This window comes from Bubalus bubalis, chromosome 10 (assembly GCF_019923935.1).
Source record: "Bubalus bubalis isolate 160015118507 breed Murrah chromosome 10, NDDB_SH_1, whole genome shotgun sequence".
Taxonomy (NCBI): Eukaryota; Metazoa; Chordata; class Mammalia; order Artiodactyla; family Bovidae; genus Bubalus; species Bubalus bubalis.
In genome coordinates this window covers 42,898,473-42,915,273 of record NC_059166.1, presented here as the reverse complement: position 1 = coordinate 42,915,273, position 16,801 = coordinate 42,898,473, and the positions used below count along the sequence as shown (strand labels likewise).

Here is a 16,801-nt window from a genome sequence, read left to right as displayed (position 1 = left end):
AGCTGTAGGAGTTGCTTGTATATTCTCGAGATTAGTTGTTTGTCAGTTGCTTCATTTGCTATTATCTTCTCCCATTCTGAAGGCTGTCTTTTCACCTTGCTAATAGTTTCCTTTGATGTGCAGAAGCCTTTAAGGTTAATTAGGTCCCATTTGTTTATTTTTGCTTTTATTTCCAATATTCTGGGAGGTGGGTCATAGAGGATCCTGCTGTGATGTATGTCAGAGAGTGTTTTGCCTATGTTCTCCTCTAGGAGTTTTATAATTTCTGGTCTTACGTTGAGATCTTTAATCCATTTTGAGTTTATTTTTGTGTATGGTGTTAGAAAGTGTTCTAGTTTCATTCTTTTACAAGTGGTTGACCAGATTTCCCAGCACCACTTGTTAAAGAGATTGTCTTTAATCCATTGTATATTCTTGCCTCCTTTGTCGAAGATAAGGTGTCCATATGTGCGTGGATTGATCTCTGGGCTTTCTATTTTGTTCCATTGATCTATATTTCTGTCTTTGTGCCAGTACCATACTGTCTTGATAACTGTGGCTTTGTAGTAGAGCCTGAAGTCAGATAGGTTGATTCCTCCAGTTCCATTCTTCTTTCTCAAGATCGCTTTGGCTATTCGAGGTTTTTTGTATTTCCATACAAATTGTGAAATTATTTGTTCTAGCTCTGTGAAGAATGCTGTTGGTAGCTTGATAGGGATTGCATTGAATCTCTAGATTGCTTTGGGTAGTATACTCATTTTCACTATATTGATTCTTCCAATCCATGAACATGGTATATTTCTCCATCTGTTAGTGTCCTCTTTGATTTCTTTCACCAGTGTTTTATAGTTTTCTATATATAGGTCTTTAGTTTCTTTAGGTAGATATATTCCTAAGTATTTTATTCTTTCCATTGCAATGGTGAATGGAATTGTTTCCTTAATTTCTCTTTCTGTTTTCTCATTATTAGTGTATAGGAATGCAAGGGATTTCTGGGTGTTGATTTTATATCCTGCAACTTTACTATAGTCATTGATTAGTTCTAGTAATTTTCTGGTGGAGTCTTTAGGGTTTTCTATGTAGAGGATCATGTCATCTGCAAACAGTGAGAGCTTTACTTCTTCTTTTCCAATTTGGATTCCTTTGATTTCTTTTTCTGCTCTGATTGCTGTGGCCAAAACTTCCAAAACTATGTTGAATAGTAATGGTGAAAGTGGGCACCCTTGTCTTGTTCCTGACTTTAGAGGAAATGCTTTCAATTTTTCACCATTGAGGATAATGTTTGCTGTGGGTTTGTCATATATAGCTTTTATTATGTTGAGGTATGTCCCTTCTATTCCTGCTTTCTGGAGAGTTTTGATCATATATGGATGTTGAATTTTGTCAAAGGCTTTCTCTGCATCTATTGAGATAATCATATGGTTTTTATTTTTCAATTTGTTAATGTGGTGTATTACATTGATTGATTTGCGGATATTGAAGAATCCTTGCATCCCTGGGATAAAGCCCACTTGGTCATGGTGTATGATCTTTTTAATGTGTTGTTGGATTCTGATTGCTAGAATTTTGTTAAGGATTTTTGCATCTATGTTCATCAGTGATATTGGCCTGTAGTTTTCTTTTTTTGTGGGATCTTTGTCAGGTTTTGGTATTAGGGTGATGGTGGCCTCATAGAATGAGTTTGGAAGTTTACCGTCCTCTGCAATTTTCTGGAAGAGTTTGAGCAGGATGGGTGTTAGCTCTTCTCTAAATTTTTGGTAGAATTCAGCTGTGAAGCCGTCTGGACCTGGGCTTTTGTTTGCTGGAAGATTTTTGATTACAGTTTCAATTTCCATGCTTGTGATGGGTCTGTTAAGATTTTCTATTTCTTCCTGGTCGAGTTTTGGAAAGTTGTACTTTTCTAAGAATTTGTCCATTTCTTCCACGTTGTCCATTTTATTGGCATATAATTGTTGATAGTACACAGAAATACGAAGGATCATAAGAGAGTACCTCTTATGATCCTTCGTATTTCTGTGTTGTCTGTTGTGATCTCTCCATTTTCATTTCTAATTTTATTGATTTGATTTTTCTCCCTTTGTTTCTTGATGAGTCTGGTTAATGGTTTGTCAATTTTATTTATCCTTTCAAAAAACCAGCTTTTGGTTTTGTTGATTTTTGCTATGATCTCTTTTGTTTCTTTTGCATTTATTTCTGCTCTAAGTTTTAAGATTTCTTTCCTTCTACTAACCCTGGGGTTCTTCATTTCTTCCTTTTCTAGTTGCTTTAGGTGTAGGGTTAGGTTATTTATTTGACTTTTTTCTTGTTTCTTGAGGTGTGCCTGTATTGCTATGAACTTTCCCCTTAGGACTGCTTTTACCGTGTCCCACAGGTTTTGGGTTGTTGTGTTTTCATTTTCATTCGTTTCTATGCAAATTTTGATTTCTTTTTTGATTTCTTCTGTGATTTGTCGGTTATTCAGCAGCGTGTTGTTCAGCCTCCATATGTTGGAATTTTTAATAGTTTTTCTCTTGTAATTGAGATCTAATCTTACTGCATTGTGGTCAGAAAAGATGCTTGGAATGATTTCTATTTTTTTGAATTTACCAAGGCTAGCTTTATGGCCCAGGATGTGATCTATCCTGGAGAAGGTTCCATGTGCGCTTGAGAAGAAGGTGAAATTCATTGTTTTGGGATGAAATGTCCTATAGATATCAATTAGGTCTAACTGGTCTATTGTATCATTTAAAGTACGTGTTTCCTTGTTAATTTTCTGTTTAGTTGATCTATCCATAGGTGTGAGTGCGGTATTAAAGTCTCCCACTATTATTGTGTTATTGTTAATTTCTCCTTTCATACTTGTTAGCATTTGTCTTACATACTGCGGTGATCCCGTGTTGGGTGCATATATATTTATAATTGTTATATCTTCTTCTTGGATTGATCCTTTGATCATTATGTAGTGACCATCTTTGTCTCTTTTCACAGTCTTGGTTTTAAAGTCTATTTTATCTGATATGAGTATTGCTACTCCTGCTTTCTTTTGGTCCCTATTTGCATGGAAAATCTTTTTCCAGCCCTTTACTTTCAGTCTGTATGTGTCCCCTGTTTTGAGGTGGGTCTCTTGTAGACAACATATGTAGGGGTCTTGTTTTTGTATCCATTCAGCCAGTCTTTGTCTTTTGGTTGGGGCATTCAACCCATTTACGTTTAAGGTAATTACTGATAAGTATGACCCCGTTGCCATTTACTTTATTGTTGTGGGTTCGAATTTATACACCGTTTTTGTGTTTCCTGTCTAGAGAATATCCTTTAGTATTTGTTGGAGAGCTGGTTTGGTGGTGCAGAATTCTCTCAGCTTTTGCTTGTCTGAAAAGCTTTTGATTTCTCCTTCATACTTGAATGAGATCCTTGCTGGGTACAATAATAATCTGGGCTGTAGGTTATTTTCTTTCATCATTTTAAGTATGTCTTGCCATTCCCTCCTGGCTTGAAGAGTTTCTATTGAAAGATCAGCTGTTATCCTTATGGGTATTCCCTTGTGTGTTATTTGTTGTTTTTCCCTTGCTGCTTTTAATATTTGTTCTTTGTGTTTGATCTTTGTTAATTTGATTACTATGTGTCTTGGGGTGTTTCGCCTTGGGTTTATCCTGTTTGGAACTCTCTGGGTTTCTTGGACTTGGGTGATGATTTCCTTCCCCATTTTAGGGAAGTTTTCAACTATTATCTCCTCAAGCATTTTCTCATGGTCTTTCTTTTTGTCTTCTTCTTCTGGGACCCCTATGATTCAAATGTTGTAGCGTTTAATATTGTCCTGGAGGTCTCTGAGATTGTCCTCATTTCTTTTAATTCATTTTTCTTTTGTCCTCTCTGATTCATTTATTTCTACCATTCTATCTTCTCATTCACTAATCCTATCTTCTGCCTCTGTTATTCTACTATTTACTGCCTCCAGAGTGTTTAGCAACATGCTGTTTTATCTGCCCAGTTATTTTATATGAAGATTTATTGTATTTTGAATAGTAACTGTAACTAACTCTAATTTTATGAAGAGGTAGTAATCTGTAGTTTAGTGGTGATTTCATACCCTGGACTTGTCTGCAGTGGGATAAATAAGACTGAGTTCTAGCTGCTTTCTTTTTATTGGCTACTTTGAATAGCCAATTGGCTACTATTAGCTGAACTCCAGATTGGAGGGCTTGAAGACCCTGCTATTCATGAGAGAGAGACTTCCTGTTACTATATTTCTAATTTAGCAAATGTGAGATGTGTTATTTACCCAATAGTTCTTCATTATAAAAGTACAAACACAAATTGATTTTAATGGAGGAACTTTTTTTTTTAAGTGGTTAAGTGTAGCATATTTTTAGGAAGGGTAACTTGTCAAGAGTTTTATTTCCTCTGATAGATGGATGCACTTTCTTAAAGCAATATATCGAGGCCCTACTATAAGGTAGTAGTTCTAAAAGATTGTCTAATGATTCAGATTTAAGCTGATTGTCTTGTTCTGACATCACAAGGAAAACTTTTGTAATTCCATTTTGATTTCTTTGTTGTTTTATTTTCTCTGCCTTCATTTATAAGTATTAGATACCAAAGTTGCATACATGGAAATAAGATCTCTGATTTCATCTCCTTGAAATATATTTTAAAAATTCACCTTCTGTTACACTACAGAGTTAGAGCTTGAGTCGAGTTTTAAGTGCAGAAAAGAAACAGTGGTCAACTTAGTTTAGCTCCAGATAGTAGTTCACAAAAGATGGGGTGGAAACATCTAAGTATGAACATATATTCATATTCGTATTATTCTCTCTAATGTGAATATCTCACTGTTACTCTTTTTCTCTCTCACACTCACTCCTCTTTCCCCCCTACCTCTCTTTTTCTCAGTAATTTTAAATTCTGACCAAAGCAAGGGGTGTGTGTTAATACTTTTTTAGCATAGTCTGGACTATTGAAGAGTAACTTTTTTCTTATAAAATCCTGGTAGAGGATGACTTTAGAGCTGACTGATTCATGGCTGATTCCAGAGCTGAGGCAAAGAAAATAAAAGATGAGACTGGAGTGGTATCTTGTGTTGCCAGGGACTAAACACTTAAACTACGTAAGTAAGTAAAAGTGGACAGCAGCCAACTTGACAGAGTTCCCAGTGGCCAAAACCAGAACAATTTGAGCAAGAAAATGAAGTGAAAATAGTTTATGATAAGCCAAAGAATAAAATAAGTATCCATGAGTTCTTACTAATACAAATAAGCAAATAAATAAATGAGGGAGAAGAGCAAATCTTCCTTACAGAAGACATCCAGATAATAAATATATAAGGAATGGAGAAAGTAGAAAATTCCGTTAGAATACCACAGTAATAATTGCCATAGGCATGATTCATGGATGAATGCTACAATTAATGAGTGAAACTTTTAAGAAGAAAAGGAATATTTGTATAGCCTCAAAGTCTCTCTCCTAGGACATGTATTGATTTCTGTGATACTTTTTTTTTCTTTCTTTTTATTTTTCTAGTCAAGTGCAGTAGTGAGAAGGGGGGAAGAGTAGAACGAGGAGTTCGATCTGTAACTGACTGTAAACAATCAATTGAGATAACTCACTACCTTCGGACCAGCCTCTGTGATACTTTTAATAAATGTCCACATATTCTTAGATACCCTTCCTTCAAGCGAGTGGCTGAATTCCCTTATCTTTGATCAGGGCTAGACACAGTGCCTCATAATTAATAGAATATGCTAGCTTTACAGTAAAGAAACCTGGCTGGTACCTTCTTCACCAAGTGATCAGTGTTTACATCACCAGTAAGGAATCATGTTGTGACCCCATGGACTATGGCCCACCAGACTCCTCCATCCATGGAATTTTCCAGGCAAAGAATACTAGAATGGGTTGCTATCTCCTACTCCAGGGGATCTTCCCAACCCAGGGATCGAACCTGTGTCTCTTGCATCTCCTGCGTTGGCGGGTGGATTTTTTTTAGTATTGCACCTCTTGGGAAGCCCAAGATCTTATCTATCCCCTATATATTATGTAATGAGAAGGGTACGTCATCTCTCTGGCATTCTTTCCCAAAACTTATAACCTCAGTCTGATCATGAGAAAACATCAGAAAATCACAGACTGAGGAACATTTTACAAAATATCTAACTAGCAGTCTTCAAGTGTGTCAAGAAGGGTCTGAGAAGCTGTTATAGGTCAGAAGAGACTAAGCAGACATGACAGCTAAGTACAATGCAGTTTCCTGGACTGGATCCTGGAGCAGATAAAGACATAAGTGGAAAAACTGATGAAGTCTGAATCAAGTTTAGCCAGTTGTGTTGTATCATTGTTAACCTCTCAGAGTTGATAACTGTTCTGTGATATACAAAACATGAACATTAGAAGAAGCAGGGTGATGGGAATCCTGGAGCTCTTGATACAATCTTTACAACTTTTCTGTAGATCTAAAATTATTTCAGAATTAGACGTTAAAACCCAGCTTACAGGTGTCTTCTCAATCTAAGGATATTTGTTATTTTGTAGTGTCTCTAGAGCAAATTAGTTCAGAGAAATCCCTCTCCCCTTTGTAGTCTCTCTAGAAAAGGAAGATGAGCTCTTGATAACAAAACAGCTCTCACAGAGCAGGGACAGTAAATTTTAAAGGCTTGCGCTCCACCATTAGAGACAGAAACTCATCTGCCTGCTCTGTGCAGGTTGGTTCAGCCAACACCAATGGTTTGCCTTTTATGACTTGGTACCATGGCCAGCATTTAGGTTACAAAAAGTATTCTATTAAAAAATAGAGGTGTAATTTACATGCAATACAACGCATAAATTTTGCTAAACAATTTGATGAGTTTTGAAAAAATATATTTATCCGTGTAACAACTACCCTAATGATGTTCTACAACATTTCCAACACACTTAAAATTTCCTACATGCTACTATTATGCTGTCAATCCCCTTACCACTTGGATCTGTACTCCAGGCAACCATTATTCTTATTTATATCAGTTTAGATTTGTTTTGTCTGTTCTTGAAATTTGTATAAAGGAGTCACACAGTATATATTCCTTTGTGTCAGCTCTTTTTGCTCAGCATAATGTTTTTGAGATTAAATTATGTTGCATCTATAAAAAAGGAAAAAATACAGAGAAGAACAGCTGTGGTTCTGTCTTCTTCTGTCTTGGGCCCTTTGTTCCATTGACCTGCTAATCTGAAATCTTGAGAGGTACTAGGTCTGGTTTCATCTGACTGTCTCATAACACCAGATTATTGGTAGATTTAAATGGTATCAAAAGTGTGTTACTCAATAAGATGGACAAGAAGAAAGAAAAAAAATTATTTTCTTCAGTATAAAATACACTGTATTTTCTCCCCCCACAAAAAAAACCCCAATAAATCTCATTGCTGCTAAGTCACTTCAGTTGTGTCTGACTCTGTGACCCCATAGAAGGCAGCCCACCAGGCTCCCTGTCCCTGGGATTCTTCAGGCAAGAACACTGGAGTGGGTTGCCATTTCCTTCTCCAATGCAGGAAAGTGAAAAGTGAAAGTGAAGTCACTCAGTCGTGTCCGACTCTTAGCGACCCCATGGACTGCAGTCACCAGGCTCCTCCGTCCATGGGATCTTCCAGGCAAGAGTACTGGAGTGGGGTGGCTCATTAATCCAATGTAATTATGGGTACAGATGTAAAATCTTGATTTATAAATATTTTATTCTTATTACTTGCAACCTCTCATTAACTCAAAACAGGGTAGCAGAGCTGATTATAAAAGGCCTAACCAGATCCTGTTTTAGTAAATAATAATGTATGATTGGCTGAGGATGATTATTGTCATAGTAACCAATTAGAATTTAGATACTAAAATTAAACTCCTTCCCTGTATGCCAGTCATTCTTCTGATCTGACCATTAATGAAAACTGTCTTTGTACACATATGGGATGTATTGTGTTTATCAGTTAGATATATTTTATTACCTGACCAAATGAGTACAGTGTGTCTATTTTGGGAATATTATTGGTGTGGTGAATGAACAGCAATGTACTTGTTTTTGAACATGGAAATACATTTAGGTTGGCATAGTGGCAGGTGCCTGCATTTTCTGGAAAGCCTTGTTTCCCAGAGTGTTAATGTGGACAGATACAAACAGATACTTAATAATACAGCCCAACCGCTATAGTCAGACTGAGCAACACATAATTTGGATGCTAGGAACACAAGAATGATAAGCTATTTGATAAAGGTGTCCTGTGATCAGTAGTGAGTAAAAGTACAGACTGCACATTGAAAACAAGCCATTCTTGTAAATGTGTATGATATAATTTTCTTGACAAGTGCTTTCAAAGTATATCTTTTCATGTCATCTTGGTTTCTTTAGTGAATTTGCTTAGCTTGTTTTTTTTAAAGTTTACAAGTAATGTTTCATTTCCTGACTTTATATTCAATTAAGAATTTTACTGGTGGGCTACTGTGTGTTGGACACTTTGATTTGTTATTGCTCCAGTGTCCCGGTGCCTTAGAAGCTCCATTGCCCATTTAAGAAATTAGAAAAGGAAGAATCTGAAAGGTTTAGCAACCCACCTGTTAGACCCTACTTCTGGTGTAATGTAAGTGGTTCCTGTACCTGAGTGAGTTGCCTAGGTTGGATATAGATCATGTATCAAAAATAAAAGGAGGTAGATCCCTCGGAAGGGAGGGAGGGGAGTTGAGATTAGAATAATGAATATTTGAGAATGAATTATCAAGTTTACTAAGTAGAACATCATTTTCTTGGGTAGGTCTGGTTCCGGCACACTGAAATGTGTTGGTCCTGTCAGACTTGTTGAAAATGCAACTAGTCCAATCAGCTGTAATACTGAAGAAGGGAAAAGGACTACAATTTGAAAGTTTTTATGAAAACATGAGCTGCCTATTCTGTGAATTGACAGCATCTTTAAAAAATTTGCTTCTCTTTATATTCCTAGGTGGTAGTGAATACGTGGGTAGAAAAGGGAGAGCCTTTCAAATAATGCTAATGAAGTTAACTGATTGCAATCTTCCATATTGTGAGGAAAAGTTGTTAGCTGTGAAAGATGAGGACAGAATTAAAATATTACTATGACTGGCATTTGATTTGAAAACTGCAAAGATAAGCTTAGATTCCTATTTATGAAAACCATCCTCACAGCCCGATGAAGTATCTTTTAAAAGCCTCTACAGTTGCCATGGATACTTGTTAGCTTTGATAGAGTAAGTTGTAATCCATATTCAATCATCTGAGGTGAAGTAGCCAAAAAAATCCACCACCTAATATCAAAAGCAGCTTCATCTCTAAATTCCTACTGTTTTGGAGATGAAAAGGGTAAATAAACAGCCTAAAGATGAGCTTTTTGGTTAATTATCACTGCTTAAAAAGCAAAATATTTAGGATGCACATTGCCTGAATCAGATCCTAATGTCTCCTCTCTTGTGTGTAACTTTTTATCTTAACCAGTAAAGGGGATCTCTTAGGTTCTGACATAGGAATTTAGATGGCGGGACCTTTCTGAAAGTTTTTGGAACCTTTGCAGATACTCAGTTTCTGAAAGCCAGAGGGACACAGACAGTATTGGAGGCACTGGTCCCTATGGTAACATTTGCATCTGGCTCAGGAGTGGCTGGTTTCTGCATAGCTTCCTTTAACTGCTATTTATTGGCAGCCGTTTTCACTCCTATTTATAAGATGTCAGATTAATAAGCAAGTATGCAGGGGAATGAGTACCGCATCCTTGGGCTTGATTAGACGCTTCAGATGACAAAGAGCTCCATGTGACGGGCCACCGAAGTGTTTTTGGCATCCCCTTATGCATCTGTCACGTAATGGAGGCAAGAGCCTGTCAAATGACTTAAATATTTTCGTCAATTCTCTTTTAAAACAGGTGACAAAAGAGCTAAAACAGTATGACAACAAAATTATAGAATGCAAATTCGAGAACAACAGCTGGGTCTTTATGAGACAGAGAACAGATAAAAGTTTTCCTAATGCCTACAACACTGCCATGGGTGAGTACGACAGCCTTCCAGTGGATGGTACATGAAACCCCCCAAAAGAGGTAAGGTGTTAGAACGAACCTCTTTCGCGGTTCAGCTCAGAGGGGAGAAGGTCACCCAGACGGAAGAGGGCTTGTGGCAGGTCTGTGCCTGTGACTCCAGTCCTCTTTCAACCTGTGGGCTCCTGCCAGGCGCTCAGGGAAGCAGTTTAAAGGGCAAGAAGGTGAGCTGTGGACAAGATGAATTTGTTGAACAACAACCATAACAAAAACCACGGTAATTGCAGATCTGTTCAAAACGCTAAAAACCATCGTTTGCCAGATGGTAAAAGACAGAATTAGCAGGGGAGAATGTAATTTCCAGCTCCTAAAATAGCTTTACAAACAATGGAGAACAAAGTCAATGAAAAGCTTAAAAAAAAAATGTAAAATTTGGTATGCTATCTTCAGGATGTGCTCTGGGTACAGTGTGATTGCTTTGGGAATTCAGAGTAGTAAGCTTGTTTCATGAGGAGCAGCATGCATTAATTATTTTTATAAGGTAAACTACTACTTCAGGCAACTCTGGATTGAGCTTTTAGTGGAATTGGAAAAAAAAACAAACAAACCAAGATTAAAGGTTAATGGGATTGTGAACTTTAAGAGTGCTCAGTCAGTGAAGGTGCTGATGGTGGTATGATAAGCTTAAGAGATAATAAAGAAATTGCCAGTTTGAGTTTTACAGCTTAAAAGTTACTTTTATACATTCAAAAGATTCTTGTTAGAACTATTTGTGTTCAGACAGGATGAGTTAATTTCAAAAAAGAGGAGTAATTAAGCCCATGTCTTTTTTTCTAAAACCAAGTTACAGTTTTGATCACATAAGAAAAGGTGCTTTATTTAATAGTCATTTTGTTATAATACCTTACTTCAAACAAGCTACTAAAATAAAGAAAAATATGCTTTCCCAGCTACAACAAAGCCTTAGTGTGCTGTGTTACACACGTGCCAGTGTGCACTTCTCTCTGAGAGAGAGAGAGGCTGAAGGACACAGGGTGTGTTTTCTTTAGAAACTGTATTAACATGGACTGGAGTGGGATGCATTGCACGAGACCTATATGCAATACAGACTGTTTGGAAGGATGGAAAACTGTGGTGAAGACAGGCTTAAACCCAAATACTTAAACATTTTGTTCTAGAATTAATAGTGAAGAACCACTAGAGGGACTTCCCTGGGGGCCCAGTGCTTCCAATGCAGGGGACGTGGGGTAGATCCCTGGTCTGGGAACTAAGATCCCACAAGCCACATGGCTCTGCCGAAAAATGAAAAGCCACCAGCAATGCACTCATTTCAGGGGTGGGGGAGAGAGGAGCAGTTTAATTCGCAGCAAGTCACCCACATCGGCAAGATGGAACGTTCTAGCCTGTTGGGATGGAAACCTCTCCTGTCTTCATCTCCCTGGGGCGAGTCAGCTCCCTTCATGAACCCTCATACGAGACACGTGTTTCCCTTTTTCCACAGCTGTGTGCAACAGTATCTCCAACCCTGTCACCAAGGAGATGCTCTTCGAGTTCATTGACAGATGTGCAGCAGCTTCTCAAGGACAGAAGCGAAAGCATCATCCAGACCCAGACACAGAGCTCATGCCTCCACCACCTCCCAAAAGACCTTTGACCTAAAGACCTGCCTCTGACTTCAGGACTGAGAGGAAAGATGAGTGAGAAAAAGTGCTGTTGTCCCATTTTTTGCAACCAGAGAAATTAAAAAAAAAAAAAAAAAGAGTGTGGCTTGATGTTGATACACATGTGACTTAAAAAAAAAAAAAAAAAGTATTGTAGCCAGTCTGTAAATATTTGATGTTTTTGTTTCCTCAGTGCTACAGTACATCATGGACTTAAACATTTTATTTATATCTGATAAATTCAGCCTTACCTTGTGGAATCTGAAGATTGAAATATCTCAAGGTTTAAATGAGATCAAAATCAATGAAAAAGAGGCCTTGTTTATATATGGATAACTTTTGCTTTAATTTATAAAGTTAGCAATCTGGAACTGTGAGTGCATAGAACATTGTCTTTTTTTAGAAGTTATATTTCAACTATGATAGATTTTCCTTTTAAAACATTTAGGCAGTGGCATTAAACATTCTTGCTATTATTTATCATGGATTTCCTACATCTCTGAAATTCTGGTATTCAAAACCAAATGACAAGGTTGTTAAATATTGTACTGTATTAAACAACTTGGTCTGGTTTATATCATTTTAAGTTGTTTTGGAACTGTAAAAGTAAAAAAGTAAAGCTCCATCTTGTGAATGTCATTCTTTCTAAAGGAAGTATATCGAGTCTGTGGTTTGAACTACAGTATCAGACATACCCAGTCTGTCCACTCTGGCAGTGGTCTTGAGTCACTTCATAAAACATGGAGATATACCGCCCAGTCCATGTGTGGTGTTCTTCTGGGAGGCTTTTTTTAATGCCAGGGCTACTTCTCCCTTACCTCGGTGGTATCGGCGCATTGTAAATTACATTAAAACACACAACTCACTGTGATGATGGGAGTGATATCAGGTATATACACAATGTTGTATTAGTTCCTTTACACAAAACTGCAAAGGAAAGGCCAGCCGACTCCTTTGATTAGAAGGTAACATCAGTGGAAGAGAACGCTGTCCCTGGAAAATGCTCTCCCACTGCTAGATAAATGCAGAGGCAAAGACTAGACATCTGTAGGAACTAAACATGAAGGAAGCCAAGACATTTATTTTCAAAGCCAGAATTTTCTCTCATCTTCTATTCTGGGAATGCTATTTCGGTTGTACATCTGAATTTTAACACATTTACTGATAGATAATGGATTTAAAGAGTGGCTAATTCGTCACGTGCCATTGTTGAGAAACTGTGTTCTGATTGGTTTGTCAAGGAACTCTTGAGAATTAGCTTACTGGAGGCCAATGTATTTATTTTTAGGGTACAGGTTTTAAGTATGTGTATTTAAAACAAATTTTCATTATCTGAATTTTATATATGTAAATGCATATATATGTGAGTATAGGCAGCAGTGTACATTCTTCTACTAAGACAGTGAGACATGAAAATCCAAACGAGTCACCTAGTAGATTGAATATCTGATAGGATTTCTATATGAAACAGCACAGATTAACCAAAAGTGTATTTCTATTCATTTGAGTTTTAATGTTTTTAAACAAAGTTTTCTCCTGCAGTGCTTTTCTATATGAAATACTGGAGTCATGCTTGGGCTTCTCCCTTTATTGTTCCCAAGTTATGTAATGTGAATTTATTCAAAATGCCATTGTAGTGTTTCTTTCCTAGAGCACTTTTGTGTGTTTGAGTGCTACAGGGATAAAAACATCTGATTGCTACTGCAACCATTGAAAGGTGGAAATTGGTCAAGGTTTCATGGTGTCTTGTACAAAATGGATCTGAAAAGCCTATGCAACTCCTGATAGTCTGACACCTGCTTCCCCAGGATTAGTGGCTCTTTTCACACGGTGTGATGCTTTCTTCCAAGCTCGTGTAAAGGCAGAAGCCTTTTGCTGATGAGAGAGCAAGCCTTTGTCAGCGATCTTTAATGGAGTTAAAATGTTTATGGTAATTGTAACCTTTTAAATGAGTTACGTGAAAAGAGCATCTCATCTTCAGTACACTCAGATATTTTCTCTTTGCCTTTGTGCATTTTCCAGGACTTAATTTTCTTAATTTATCTCTCCCTTTCAGTTGTAGTGATGTATAGTAAGTAGATCCCATTTAGCCCCTGAACACATTACCATCCATAGTGTCATAAAAAGTCATCCAGAAAATAATCGGGGTGGAAGTCTGGAGGCACGATTTGGGACGTCATGAAGGAAATACTTCTGTCTCAGCCCACTTCCTAATAACTGTTTTCTGACGCTGAAGTTATGTAGACAAGAATAAGAAAACTTTACTTTCCTTTGTTATCACAGATAAAAGATTTTGCTCTGTGTTTGAAAAAGATGTGGAAGACTTGACTGCCTGGCTGGTTACATTTGCTTTCCGTGAAATGCTCAGAAAATGTCAGGACATTCCTTCTCTAATTGTGTGTCAGTCCATATTGTAATAAAACTACTGATTTAAAATAACAGAAAGTGTATCTTCTATGTTTTACTGGTGATGCTTTTGTGTCCCTTTTGTTGCTTTTATCAGATCCTCTCAACCATGCCCCTCAACATCCACCTAGTTTTGTTGCATTCTTGAGATTAGCATAAAAACTTGGAAAATCCTCTATTTTTCTTCCTGAGAAACCACGAAACTTGAAAATTATGCATCAAATGCTTCCAGGTAGGAAAAACTAATGTGTTAGAGAAAATCTTGGGCTAGACCCAGAGACCAAGTCTAGGCTCCGCCTCCTTTGGATTTCTGTCCACTCTAGGACTCATTTCTCCCCATCTATAAAGATGATCAAAAAGAACCTTCTCAGGTCTAACATGATTCTTGTGTAAAAGCCAGTGTTTTGTGACTACCCTATATTCACGATAATAGCAATATCACCCTTGTGGAATATTCACCAAACCCCAAACACAACCACTTTGTTCAGGGAGATACCATCTCAACTTCATTTTGCAGTTGAGAAAGCTTTGCCCCAAGGTTACATAGCTAGTGAGTTGTGAGCTGAGAACCAAACATAGGTCTTTCACCTCCTTCACCTAATTTGTTGTTTAGTCGCTCAGTGGTGTCCAGCTGTTTGCAACCCCATGGACTGCAGCACACCAGGCTCTGCTGTCCTGATTGATGGTGTAGTAAGTACTTGCCGAAAGGCTCTGGTACAGCTCTTGTGGGGAGGGATGCTTTCGTGCCAGGGTCCCAAACTGTTTAAGTTGTTTCTTCAGTGCTAACAGGTAATAGGTTATGAGCACCTCTCTCCAAAGTAAAATGAAGTTGGGAGCAGGAAAGTAAATATATTTTTAGGAACTTACTAAGTCACATTTAAATTAAACAGTGTTTAAATGTGAGTGACACAGAGGCAGGAGTTTAATAATCCTCATTAAGATGCTTAATTCCAAAGATGCAATTAAGAGGAAATAAGTGATTAAGTCACACACTGGGCCAGTGTTTTCTGACTGTCACATAGTTTGCTGTCAGCTCTGACACTTTGGCAGGTCCAGTATCAGCCTTGGTCAACCCAGATGTGCCAGTCCTCTCCCCAGACTCAGCTGTCAGGTGACCGCTGGGCCTTCCAGGCTTCTAAGACAATTTCACATTTCAAAAAAATCACTGCACAGATCTGGCGTTGCCAACTGTTTTGCCATGAAAGGATATTTACAAAAAACTGTTGCCGTTGTTTCATAAAGTAAAGGGAATCTTAATTCCCAAAAAGCAAGTAGGACATAAGTTCAAAGAAAAGACATGTAATTACATAAAACAGAGTTTGTTTTACGGATGTCTCACCACACTGTCCATTGGCTCTACATTTAACCCCAAACTGGTGAAAACTTTTTCATAGACCAGTGTTGGGAACTGTTGCACCAGTGAAATTCCAGGCAGGGGCTTGTAAGTGCAGGGGAAGAAGCTGTCCCAGATCGATAGCTGAAGGTCATTTTCATAGTAACTACCATCCACTTACATCACCATGATTGATTACATTGTGCTCTTGTGATCTAAGCTGCATAGGTGAACAAGGAAATTGAATGTTTGAAAATAAATAGAATGAAACCCTCACCTCTTGGAGGTACAAAAATAAGCATAGCTGAATATAACAGGAAAACAGACTTTGGCTTTGACAGCACATCACACCAATAAGAGTCACCAATTTTCACAACTTTGAAGCTGGCACATGGACTATTTCCCCTTTAGATCGCTGCCACCAAAATGATCGTTTGAAACTGCAAACCTGCCTCTGTTGTTCCCCCCCAGTCAGAGCTCCCTGGTGTCAGAGGCCCTCTGTGACCGTGTCTCTGCCTGTACGTCCAGGTTTGGGTCTCGGCGTAGTGTGGCTCCTGGCTATCTCAGCTCTCTACCTCTCTCTACCCAGGAACCTCTGCTCATGGTGCTTTCTGTCCGAAAGCCCCAAGCTCCCTTACTTCCAGGATCAGGGAGGCCTTTCCACCACAGGTGGCCTGTTGGCTGTCACCCTGTGTTGTGATGGTCTCCCCAGACTTCGAGAGTGGAGGGACTTGGTCATACATAACACATACATGACACAGGGCTTGGCAGCAGTGAGCACCGGCAGTAATTAGGGGCCGAAGGTTCACATGCCTTTCTGTTCATGCTACTGAGACTCAGTCAATACTCAGTATTTAGTAATAATCCATAAGGGACAAGAATTTGTAGAAGAATATATATACATGTTGTGTTAGTTTCAGGTATATAGTACAGTGATTCAGTTGAAACTAACACAACATTGAAAATCAACTTACAATCCAGTTTAAAAAAAAAAAAAAGTTGTGTTTACTCTTCTTGCCCTCAGTTTAGCTGTATAGGAACAAAAACATTGTCCCTTTAGCCTTCTCATCATCACAGAAACATTGATAACATCTCTTGTTTCTTAAGAATTTCTTCACAGTCCATCTCTGATGCATCTTGTATTTAATTCTGATTAGAAGTGTCTTGTCTGTTCTTGCCTTTTACACTGAAAATGAATACTTCTGAGGGAATCTTCCCAGCAGGAAGAATCTTAAGAACTGGTGCCCTGGTCTCCTCACTGTGATACACTCTGAGGGAGGTGTGAGCGAAGCAGTGTTTTTCATCACATCTCATTTTTCAGTGCAGTTTCACGGAGCTTGCCACATCTGAAACTAGAAGGCTCCTTCTCCCCACCCACCTACTCCCGCCCAACTTCTGATGTTTTCAAAGAGAAGTCCTTGGGTAACAGCTGAGGCTTTTCAGTTAGTTT

General features: G+C 38.1%; 1 protein-coding gene across 2 annotated transcripts in view; it reads left to right on the top strand.

Moving 5' to 3' along the window:
* RNGTT (RNA guanylyltransferase and 5'-phosphatase) overlaps positions 1–14,053 on the top strand; it is a 245,163-nt gene extending 231,110 nt beyond the window's left edge. For both annotated transcript variants that reach the window (XM_025294588.3, XM_006055334.4), the window contains 2 exons: positions 9,841–9,964; positions 11,453–14,053. In XM_025294588.3, coding sequence (XP_025150373.1) covers positions 9,841–9,964; positions 11,453–11,610 — 282 coding nt within the window. In that variant the 3' untranslated portion in view covers positions 11,611–14,053. The remainder of the gene's footprint in view (positions 1–9,840; positions 9,965–11,452) is intronic.
* Positions 14,054–16,801: the final 2,748 nt, after the last annotated feature.